The 12,127-nt window shown below is 39.7% G+C and overlaps 1 protein-coding gene and 1 long non-coding RNA gene across 2 annotated transcripts; both read right to left on the reverse strand.

Moving 5' to 3' along the window:
• Positions 1-856: 856 nt before the first annotated feature.
• Positions 857-9,166, reverse strand: LOC146268059 (actin-related protein 2-B). The gene is made up of 9 exons (XM_084710088.1): positions 9,031-9,166; positions 7,917-8,027; positions 6,741-6,956; positions 6,309-6,381; positions 5,901-6,037; positions 5,598-5,747; positions 3,693-3,838; positions 3,240-3,372; positions 857-2,700 (listed from the first exon to the last, which is right to left on the reverse strand). The coding sequence occupies exons 1-9, from the start codon at positions 9,076-9,078 to the stop codon at positions 2,530-2,532; spliced, it is 1,185 nt and encodes a 394-aa protein (XP_084566214.1). The 5' UTR covers positions 9,079-9,166; the 3' UTR covers positions 857-2,529.
• A 915-nt stretch (positions 9,167-10,081) lies between these two features.
• Positions 10,082-11,753, reverse strand: LOC146268060 (uncharacterized). The gene is made up of 3 exons (XR_014768785.1): positions 11,424-11,753; positions 11,254-11,293; positions 10,082-10,265 (listed from the first exon to the last, which is right to left on the reverse strand). It is a non-coding gene; the product is annotated as an uncharacterized LOC146268060 (long non-coding RNA).
• Positions 11,754-12,127: the final 374 nt, after the last annotated feature.

Consider the following 12,127-nt stretch of genomic DNA (forward strand, 5'->3'; position numbering starts at 1 on the left):
ACTCACCCAAAGATTCCTGATTGTCTTTGTCAAAATTCTTCAAGGTTTTCTCCATTAATTCTGATAAACTCTCCTTTCCAATCCCAAAATATTTGCCAAGCTAAATTTTTATTTTCTCCTCCTGTTTGACACTTTTGGAAAGTTTCCTGTTGTTTGAGACTACATAAAACACAATAACATACTTTCTCTGATTGAAATGTGGAAAGGACATTGCAGTCTTTTTTGCCCCGGTAAATAAAAAAGTGAGAGAAACATATCAAGGTATTGAGAGAGCTGAAGAGATGGAATAGGGAGAGCCAAAGCCATGTGTATGATATTAATGTAAAGCAAAATTAAAGTATTTTAATTTTACTATAAACCTGCAGACGTTCTGTGCCTTTCCTCAGATCTGATCACGCGATCATCAGGCGCATCAAGCTTGATCACATAGTGAGCTTTGTAAATACCTCTCAACACTTTTCACTCAACTTTATTTAATTTGAATAAACGCTTTGCTCACATAACATCACATATTCACTTATTACTGTTGATATAACGATTACTGAAGTCATTCAATGAATCTCTTCAATTCACTCGTGGACCGGACACCATAAATCAAAAGACAACTCAAGCAATACGTAAATATGTGGACTACAGTGGTCTCCACAGCATGACCTCTTGACCTAAGTAGGAGAGAAGCCTCTCTCGCACAAAATTCAGCATATAACAGGGTAACTAATAAAAAATAAAATAAAAGAGTCACTCAATCAAGCACCATTTGTAATCTTTGTTAGCATTCACCACATCCTAAGGCTGCCATCTAGCCATTTTAGAAGACAGATATTAATTTACCCAAGTGGAATAACACACCTAGTGATGTATTTATAAATCAATTATTTTTATTTAAATCAGCGTTAAACAGTTATACTATGTACTATACAAGAAAAAAAACAAGTTAACAGCATTCAGTTAACAATAACTGCTCTTGGCACTCAACAAATTATATGGAAATAATGTACATTCATGACAACAACAAAAAAAAGTTTCTCCAAAATATATAATGTTCATCATGAGGGCAAGACCATAATATCTCAGTCAGTAGCATACAACAGATTTACCCTTGTAGTGGCCTACCTGGTTCCAGGCTGCTCTCCTCACCCTGTTGCACTTCTGTACATCGGACAGGACAAAGGATAAGCAATAAGGCCAAACATCTACAGCCACTACTGTTCTTAAAGCCAAAACTTAAAACAATGATCTTTTTCAAATACTTAACGGTGATAAGATTCCATTTCAAAGACAATGACTAAGTACAATCTCTGACAACAAATCAGGCAATTTGGAACCATCTTCAAGGACCATTTGTACCGTTACCCTAATCAAGGTTTGTAGTGGAGTCCCTTAAATACATCATTCTCATAATTTCTTCATAATAACAAGGAGCATGTACTCCATTTAAAATTAACATACGTTTATATAAAAAAAAAAAAAACTATATAAAACAAATACATCTGACAGAAAATAAGCAAAAGAAATCTCTCTCCCAAGATAGAAAAGTTATTGTGATGCATATAAAACAATGTTTCAAACTTGTTCAGTCCTCATGGAATACGTTCAAAACTGAAAGAAATGAGGGGATTTGTAGCTTTAGCCATAGGGTGCAAGCTGTAGGGACAACCCCTCAGCACTTGTGAGATCAAGAAGTGGAGGTGGTGGGAGGCAACTTAAAACCGTGTCAGAACAATACATACTATATCTCTTCACCCTTAAAATATGCTTAACATTTTTTACAAGTACAGGGTAGGGGCTTGTTTTGATTTGGGACCAGGTATCTAGCTTCACTTGTTTGTCTCATTGTCACATTACCTAACATAGATTTATACGTTTCTAACTCAGATTGAGGGCTTTTTATCGAATTTAACATGTCTGGATTTGAGACATCAGAACAAGACTGTTTACATCCCAATTGAATATGCTGGATACGAGATTACCTTAAGGAGGGAAGGAACAACACACTTATGAAGTGTTTAAACTGGGCCTAAGATTATTCTACGAAAACAGAGAAATCCTTTTTATAACAACATCCCAATATCCACCATGGCCCTGGGTCTTCGTTCACATGTCTGACAACACAGGGTAAGCAGATCATGTGTATCTGTATAAGCTCTGTGAGCAAATGTACTTATTAACATTTGCAGTCTATCCACAGGTTATTAATCACACAAACACATCTGTCATATTGCTTTTACCTATCATGTGCTTTCTACATTTTTATTAGTGCACACCCTGGCCCCAAGTCACACCATAGCATCCACCGAACATCAATGGAAAAGTCTGGGAGGGGTGGATGAATATGAGAGAAGAAAGGAGAGGTGTAATGATTACACCCTATGATGGTGTAATACAGCAAAAATGAGAAGGAAGATAAATAGATATATACTCTGCAATAGTGTGTGTAAATGAGAATTATTCTGATAATCAATCTTTTATTTCTCCAGCATCATTAGTTACACTTGTCTATGTGTATGTGTGCGTGTGTGTGTGCACGCTTTATCTGACAGTGACTCCGAGTTTCTCAAGCACTCGTACGCCCTTCTCTTGGTACTCCTCCCTGGTGAGCCAGAAGTTGTCCTTGTCCTTCATGATGTCTGCCAGCACGGCCCCTCCCAGGAACACCATGTGTTTACGCCGAGGAGGGTCCTCGATGCGGATCTTAAATTTCTACAAGAGAAAACAAGCCAAGTGGGGTTTAGATTTTGAGAAGTGGTCTCATGCCTAACATACTAAAATTCATATGCTTACAATCCAACATAAGATAGCAGACATTAGAATGGTGAGATTCAACATTTTGGATTTATGCATGGCAAAGGGGTTGGAAAAAAAAGTGCCCTCTTTTTTTTTTTTTTTTATCAGATTTTCCTCAATGAAGTCCATTCCAGCTCACTGAAGTCAAAGCATTGTTTCTGTCTATACCTAGTGGTTGTTTCTATTACTGCACTAAATTTTGGTGAAAGATGGATTTTGCTGGTTTGGACTAAACATATTTAATTAGTTAACTTATTTAATTATTTTAGCAGGCACTTTTATCTAAAGCGACAAATAGTGCATATAGAAAGTACAACAGAAGATCAATGATCAGCAGTGAGTCAAGGAACTGTGTATTTAACTAGCCTCATTGCAAAGTATAATTATGACAGTCAATCTGTCAGTGTGTTGTCTTTGCATTGTTGTAACTGAAAGCGTGCATGCGTGTCGCTCACCGAAAGCTTATCGACGTCTCCCTTTAGCACGCGCTCCAGGTAGAGCTGCTTGAGCTCTCTCTCCAGTCGAGAGGGCAGGCCGGGGTACATGGTGGAGCCCCCCGACAACACAATGTGTTTGTAGAACTCAGACCTGCGAAACACACACGTAAACAGAGGGATATTAACTATACATTGTCAGAAATGTACCTTTTATGAAAGATATATGGCATGATCTGGTCTGCATAAACACTGTCACAAATGCAAAAGGTTGAAATGTGTAAATCAAACTTTGGATACTGAATTGTCATACATCATCCACATTACATTATTATAATAATAACAGAAACAATGATAAAAAAAAAAAACCTTCAAGTTTTGGATTAGGTCATTTAAAAGGCATACATTAAAACTCATGTCACAGAACTGGAAATAAAAAGTTTTGGGATTGAAGTGGCTGGCACAGGATCTCACCTGGTGTCGATGTCTGCTGCCTGGATGGTGTTGAAGAGAAGCTCTGCTACCCCCACCCCCTCCACGTTGATGAGGTGGGGCTGGAACAGAGCCTCAGGGGCCTCAAACCTCTCACCTCCCACCTTGATCACCCTACCATCAGGCAGCTAAATAGAAGGAGAGACACCTTAAAAACATTTTGGGCTCTTGTTTTCAGTTCAGGATGACAAGAACAATTGTATTTTGTGTGTCTGAGAAAGAGCATGTGAAACTAGAGAGGGTACAATTTCTGGGCACAATTCTGGGGAAATTGTGGAGTGTGCTTGCGTTGGTTGCAGATGGGTATGTTTCCAGGCTGTGAATATCAACACCCTGTATTTTTGTACACCCTTCGACTGGTTAGCTCCTGCGATAGCAGAAGTCTGGTAGTTAGCTAGCACTACAATTTACTGGGGCTAGGTCTGAATCTAGGAGCAAAACGGAGCACAGCTGCCAGCTGTAGGTATATGCAGGTAGCAAAGCTAGTGCTAAATAACTATATAGCTGGTCGGCTCCATGACGCCGGGTAAGTAGGGCTTGTGAGAATGCTCACCAAAAGAACAAAGGGGAACCCACTTGTCTATCAGATTAAAACATGTTCGTAAGTACCTAGCGAAAAGTAGCTTCAACTTTCCTAGACTTTTAGCTACATTACTAATGCTGAGGGATCGCTGATATCGCTGTCTGTCTTACTAAAACGTTGTATCTATGCATCGTTGCTAACGTGTGCTGACGTTGTGGCGTTAGGCTAGCACTGAGTTACCTTGTGCCACACAAGGCACTTTTTGCCACAAAAACCTAATTAAAGCCTAAACCAGGGGTGTCAAACTCCAGTCCTCGAGGGCCGCTGTCCTGCATGTTTTAGATGTTTCCCTGCTCCAAAACACCTGATTCAATTAAATGGGTTGTTATAACGACCATTCATTATAATCAGGTGAGCTGGATCAGGAAAACATCTAAAACATGCAGGACAGCGGCCCTCGAGGACCGGAGTTTGACACCCCTGGCCTAAACCGTGCAAAAATACAAAAAACTAACAACTCAATCGGGACCAAGACGAACATTTTGACACCGGCGTGGTCTATGTAGTCCAAATATTGAGGGAACCTTAGGGGTGGGGAAAAAAATAATAATATATGAGAGAAAACAATGGTTGTGCTCGCTGAAGGCTTGAGCACTCCCAAATAGGATTGGGTGAACAGTAACATTTATGTAAAACATATTTCCAAATTCAGAAGTTTAGGTATGGTGTGTGTCTGTGTGTGTATGTTCATAGAAAGCCTCTATTCACGAGTCACATATAAAAAACGGAACTGTGCTTTAGCCACACAGGTCCACATGTGCTGAATAAAAATCTTGGCCTGGTGCATTTAGCCTATGTGGTTTAGTTCATTAGAAAATTGCATGTTTGAAGAAGAAAATTCTGCTGGCCATAATTTCCTAGTACTATACCTAGGTATCAGCATCGACAGCTAACATTGCGCATGTAGCATGCATTAGTACGTTTAAAATCCCATTTGGATCAGCTTGCCTGGAAACCAGATGGTAGGGTGCAAGTGCTGTCGCTAGCTACATATTTTTCCCCATGTGTTTGGGACAGGAAAGGGAAGTTGGTTAAGAAGTTCAGCACCAGTTGGAAGTAGCATTTCAACGTCAAGGTGCTTATTGAAAATCCCATCCCTCTGAAATGCCCATGAATCTATAAAGCTGTACGTATGACAAAGTAGTTCCTTGTATGAAGTTTGCTGTCAAAATACAAGTGGTTTAGGGTCTTGGTTCAGTCTCAAAACATAAAAATCTAGTGTAAGTACCTGAGTACATTTTTTATTTACATATGTGGAAAAGATTGTATAGCTGTTAGATATCACGAGGGATGCTGAAACACACCGTGTAGGACTCCACAAGCACGGTGGTCTCCAGGGCCAGCTTCTGCTCCTGCTCGATGTTGTAGCCCACGTAGCACAGATTCTCCTTCATCATCCTCACCGTTTCAAAGTCGGCCGAGTGGTTGAAGGCATAGCCCCTCAGGAGCAATAACTGCAAGGATGGGGATGGGGGGGAGTGCACATGGATAAGGTGCGTGGAATGGCCGCTGAGGTGCCTGTCACAGGCATACACAGAGCAGGCGGAGGGATACGTTGCATAGACAGCTAGTTGTGTCGTTCACACACTGGTGTAGGCAGAAAGTACCTTTATGAGGTAGCGGGTGATGTCCCTCCCAGCAATGTCAAGGCGTCGTGTCAGATGGGGCAGGCTGAAGCCCTCGTACACCGGGCAGATGTGGGTGACGCCATCGCCCGAGTCCACCACCACACCAGTTAATAGGCCTGTCAAATGCACACACAAAAGATAAGTCAATCAACTGCTATGCTGTTAATAATCAACATTAGAAGTTGGGTGTGTGTTTGTCTACTGTATAAGTACAGTGGGGATATCTGTTGACAGGGCCTTGGGAGAAGTCAGCAGTAAGCACACAAAAGTTTGACATTTCACTGTCAATAAGTAACTGCTAATAAATGACATCAGAAATCACAGTTATTTTATTTGCAATAGTAATAAGTGTATTAAAAGTGAAAAGTGGTTGTTTGTCCTTTTTACCTTGAGCATAAAGGGTTAACACAGCTTGGATAGCAATGTAGACCCCTGTAAACTGGTACGTCTCAAACATCACCTGAAGGACCAACGGGAGAGGAGGACGAGAGAGGAGGAAAGGGACATGTAAGACGTGAAACAAGTGAGGGATGTGGGGATATAAAATGGAGAAGACGACCTAATATGGCACGTGCACAACATGAGGCTCAGCGTAAATTTTGCAATTTAGTGATGATTATGAGGTTTTCAGTCTTTGCACTCTGTATTTCTGTACTCAATGTGCATAATGACGTTTAATGTAATCATTTATTAATTTAATGGAGAAAGGCAAAATATGTTATTTCTAGACAGATTATTAGTAGGCGAGTGTTTGTAGTTTCACAATTGACGGATAGCTAGCAATCTCTTAGATAAAGGCAGGCTTGCTCACACACGCACCTCGATGATCTTCTCCCTGTTCTTGGTGGGGTTCATCGGTGGCTCGGTGAGCAGGATCTTGCAGTTGCGTGAGTCGATGTTGAGCTTCTCGGGGCCAAAGGTGTAGTCCCACAGGTGCTTCATGTCGTCCCAGTTCCTGACAATGCCGTTCTCCATGGGGTAGTTCACCTCCAACATGGAGCGCAGCTCGCTGGCCTCATCCCCAACCATTAGATCCTGGGGACAGGGGTCAAAGGTTGAATGAAGCATCAGAAGTGAAGTTTGGTAACAACCCTCCCGCACAAACCAATACCTCAGATTTTTATTAGTACTTCCCCTTTCAAGCCGGTAGCCCTTAACCTAAACACTGTAATTCTTCATCACGGTACAATTTTGGGGGTAAAAAAAACTCTTTTTAAAAAGGGAACAAGTAACTGAAAACATTTTACAATAACATTTTTTATTTCAGTCTATACTGACAATTATTGATAATTTCTTGCTTGATAATTTGCTGGTTGTTTATATTTAATGGATTTAAGAGAAATGATCAAACATTGGTATTGATGAAGTGTCTATCACGGTACATATCGCCACCATTTTATCGCCCAGGCCTAGTCCTGTTATGGATTTCCATTGAACCCTCCAAAACAGCCATTTCCACTATTTCACCTTGTGTGCTTGTGTCTGGCAAGGCTGCTATTGGTTGTTGTTTAAGAATACCAGCTGTTCTATTTTCTGCCTCTCTGACCAGCATCCAACATCAAATCTAACCACCTGCAAACCGAACCACCTGATAAACGTTAAGCATAGAGCATTTGTCCATGTATTAGGCCTATTATAAATGCAAAATGCACTTAATACACAAACACATCCAAATCAAACACACTGAACAAACGGGGCAATGAGTCCAGAAACATTTTGACAAAGAAATAATTGAATTGCAAATTTGAACAGGGGTTAGAAGTTGAAGAAACAATGCGTTACCACAGAAGAAGAAGTGCATTCAAAATGTGCATTTATTTTCAGGCAACTGGAGTTCTACAGCACACTCTGCACTTACCATTTTCTTAGCATTCTACTTCACAGAGTGAGGACAGAATGAAGGGTTGGAGCAGGAGGAAAGAAGTACAGTGTCAGACAGGGAAGGGAGGAAATAGCCAAGCTATGTTCCTATTCTTAGAACAACCCTGAACTTACCTTGATTTCTATATTTCCCACTTTAGCGGTGGAGCGGATAATGGGCCTGCCCACCAGTGCAGGGAAAATGTGCTCTGGGAAGTTGGACCCTGCATAACCACACTTCACAAACTATGATAGAGACAGTGATGGAGATTAATATAGAGGCAGAGTGGGAAAAACAAAGAGATGTAATTAAGTGTCATTACAGCTCTGTACAGGTTCGACAATGTATTATCACTATATTATCCGATATAGAGTTGGCTAAAAGTCCATAAAGCCTAAGGTAATTAATTTCACTTTAATTAATTTGACTTGGGCAAATGCATAAAAACTAAAATATGAAAAAATTATACTGTTTAATTTCTTGAGGCTAGAGCCAGTTATCCAGGACTTGTTATTGTCGTTCACATTTATTCTGATTGATGAACCTTTGTCTATTCACAAATTGGGAAAATATCCCCACTCAACTCTTCAAAAAATAATTTTGCGTAGTTCCAATTCTTTAAATTGAGCACACAACCTCTCAAGATCATACCACCAAAAATGTGTGTCTATAAACAAAGATAGATACATAAGCTACGCTAGAAGAGCTTCTGCCCACTCCAAACATCAACACAAACACACACACAACCTCCAGATCACCTCTCTAGCAAACCGAGCATCACCATTATTGCACCACCTTCGAAGACGTGGAGCTAAGGTAATGGGATGCAGATAGTCGGTACATCATTTCCTTTATAAGCTAATAATTTCCTAATATGCTTCGAGTGATTCGATTGCGAATCTGAGTTAGCTAGATGTATGCTGTACAAGCCTACTGGCTAGCCAACCTAACATAACAAATTATACCAAAAATATTTGACTTCTAGGCAGCAAGAAAAAAAGTGTACATTGTTTAGCATGGTGCATTGAAAATATTTGATTTGGTTCATTTAACTGAATTGTTTCAGTCGTAATTAACCCACCAACAGTGAACTAACTAGTAATGTACTGTAGCTACACAGAACCACTGCTGGCTAGCTGCATAACAGCTGAGCACGATCAACTTCCTGTTTCAGAGAAACGTTAGTTATCTTATTCTGCATAGAACATTCATACAATTAGTCAAAATTTACAGCGCTTGTACACTTACCCCAGTTCCATTGTCACAAACCACCACTTTCCTCCCCTGGCTGTCCATTTCACAAAATCCAGAAGGCAACAAACCTCCCTACCTCAACTTTCTTCGGCAAGGCGGAAGTCACCCCTTCCAATCCCTAAGTAGAACCGGCTGCGGAAAGGGTAATTTTCCGGTCACGTCAACCGTGTAGGTGTGGCCAAACAAGTGTTTGCACACACATACATTTCAGAGCAGAGGCCTACTCAATCAATTGATTGATGTTTATTAATGCACTTTCTTCCAAATGGTGGGTTATCTCCACTCTTGAATGGTTTCCTTGCAGATAGCAATACTTCTTAGATATTAATGTCATGCAGGGCTGCCAACTTTTCAAAACACCTTGGTGTGAGATTTGGTGGGGCCAACCAAAATTATGCTGTGTCCAGATAAGGGGTAGGGGTTAGGGGTAGGGGTAACACAAAGTATGGGATTTGGCCAAAGTCTTGCAATGGGTGCAACTACAACCTGCTTTAAGAAGTCCTGTCTTCAAATGTCATGTAAAACATCAGTTTTGTTGTTCAGTAACACAAAAAATACACATTGTTACTTAACATCCAGAAGTTGAAATAAAATCCTGAAATATTGCACATTCTTGAAGTTGTTAAATTATAATTTTGGGGGGGGGGTTCAACATATCTAGTAGATACATATTGTACTGTGAACCCAGTATTGTGCTACGGATCGAATTGTGAGCCGAGTGTATCGTTACACCCCTAGTAAGGACCCCAAAAAATGCAGAGCGCCACTGTGCATTCAAAAAACATTTATTCCCTCATGGCCGGTTACACCATCTCTTAAGTAGTGCATTGTAGAGTGGGGGCTTAACAGCTCCTCTACCTGCTTCTGTAAATCTGGTGCCACCACTTTTGGCACAGTTTTAAAAAACTGCGTCTATCTTAATAGAAAGAACAGGGTCTTTCCCACTGATGCTATATAAGCCATACTGCCTAATAATGTAAGTATTCCCTGCGGATATCTTCCCCATATTTTCCTCCACAAGGTTAAATTTGGATAAAGTCGACCCATCAGACACTGCACAGGCCAGGTTAGCCTTAAACAACTTTGCAGCCACCGCCTCTTCCTCCCATTCCATGACTTTGGTCCACTTTTTTATAGCCACAACAGTCACTGTTAACGGTGGAGGTCGGCTGTAAGGCCCTGCTTGTGTCTTGTCAGCCAGTATGCTTCTTAAGGTCACCGTGTCCATGCTCGGGAGAAAACAATGAGAAAACGTTATTCTGAATCTATCCCATCTAATCCCATTTTCTCTGAATCCCTTTTGTTTTCAAGGTGATCCAGAAGGCTAAATAAGTTATTTTCCTGTTCTATGCCATGTAGTTCCTAATTGTGTTCCATGTTGCCATTTGTTTTCCTATGTGGTTATTGTTCCAGTTCTATGCCTGTGTATTTTATTTATTATAGTATTATAGTTGTAGAGTTTATCTTATTTATTTATCTTAGTCATATAGTATTTAGTTATAGTTTTATAGTTATAGTTGTAAAGGTTTTTTGTATCAGTGTTTCTTTTTACATACTTCAATAACAGCGTCTTTCAGTCGTGTTAAATATGATGTAGTTTCTAATTATGTGTTCCCTGCTGCGATTTCTTTCCACTTAGTTGTTTTCCTGTTCCTCGCCTTTTCCCCCCTCTTTTTTTCCTGTTTTTGCAGGACTGCTGTCAGCACTACTGGTCCAGTTTTAAAGAACCAAGTATCTTTTAATGGAAAGCACAGTGTCTGGTAGTGAATGTGCCGTATTGCTTATTTATGTATGTGTTTCCTGCTGAGATTTACCCAATATTTCCTGTTCCTGTTATATGCCTCTTTATTTTATTTATTAGTTATTTTGTAGTATTGTTTTGTTAGCATTACTGTGTTTCTTTTCCTTATCGCAGTTACAGTGTTTTGTTTTTTTCTAGGTGAAATTACTCATCCCCTTCTATGCCAGTTTTTTTATTTAATAGTTCAATAGCATTCAGTTATAGTATAGTTTTTTTAGTATTACTGTGCTTCTTTTCTTTATTGCATTTACAATATATTAACTTCAGTCTCTCGATCACATTAACAAAATGTGTGCTGCTTGGCAACAGTCGCAATGCCTTGGCCTTGCAGAGTTTCAGAGCAGAGATTTTAAGGTGTAAAAAAAAAGGCATTCATTACAGTACAAATTGTTTCAATTTTCAGCGAATAGACTTACCTTGATCAATGTCAAGCGGTTTGTTCTCTGTGGAAGTATGCTGTAAGTAAACAACACAATGCGACCATTAGTAAATGTTAGTCATCTGGTGTCCTACTAGTACTATTACACTAGGTCTATTACACAATTAACACTATTGACAGGGCGAAGTGTATGACTGCTTCACTCACTCTAAATGGAAGGATCTTTCTGCCATCATCCAATCCCTTTAGGTTTCAAGGTGATGTAAGGAGGTATTTGCTTCTGATGTTTCATCTCCAGGAATTGTCTCATGAGGTTTTTCTGCAAGATAAGTTAAATATAAGCATGGGTTACTTAATCGTAACAAATTAAGTATTCAACACTTGCCGTTTTGAATAAAATCCTACTAATCTTACCTCAAACTGATTACACTCAACAAAAGGAGAAAAACTCATCATACCTTGACAGGCGATTTTGGTGAAACAGTCATGAACCTGAGAAACGATACGAGCAATCAAACTGTTTATGATTACAAAACATCCAATGGATGAGTCTTACTGAAAAGCAATGATTAAGGTTCTTCTCTCTACATGGCAAACCAATCAGAACTTTAGACCGAGATGGAAACCCAAATCTGAGTAGGAAACTGTTAACCTTAAATTGCTTCCTGTTATCTATTTTTTGTTACCTGTGTCAGTGACTGCATTTCTGACATGAAACTTTTAAATAAGTGGTATCAAACTTTAAACAACTTATACGAATGTATTTATTTTCAGAGACTCAAGAGTAACATCCCTTGTCTTTAGATAGTTATGTGGTAGTATGTGATGTTGCAAGAAAATGAGCAACATTTGCTGGCAACTCTGGAATTACAGATGTTTTCAAAGAAGTCAGTATCACAGAGGATTGTCTT

This window comes from Hypomesus nipponensis, chromosome 11 (assembly GCF_054491055.1).
Source record: "Hypomesus nipponensis isolate SF chromosome 11, ASM5449105v1, whole genome shotgun sequence".
In the NCBI taxonomy this organism is placed as follows: Eukaryota; Metazoa; Chordata; class Actinopteri; order Osmeriformes; family Osmeridae; genus Hypomesus; species Hypomesus nipponensis.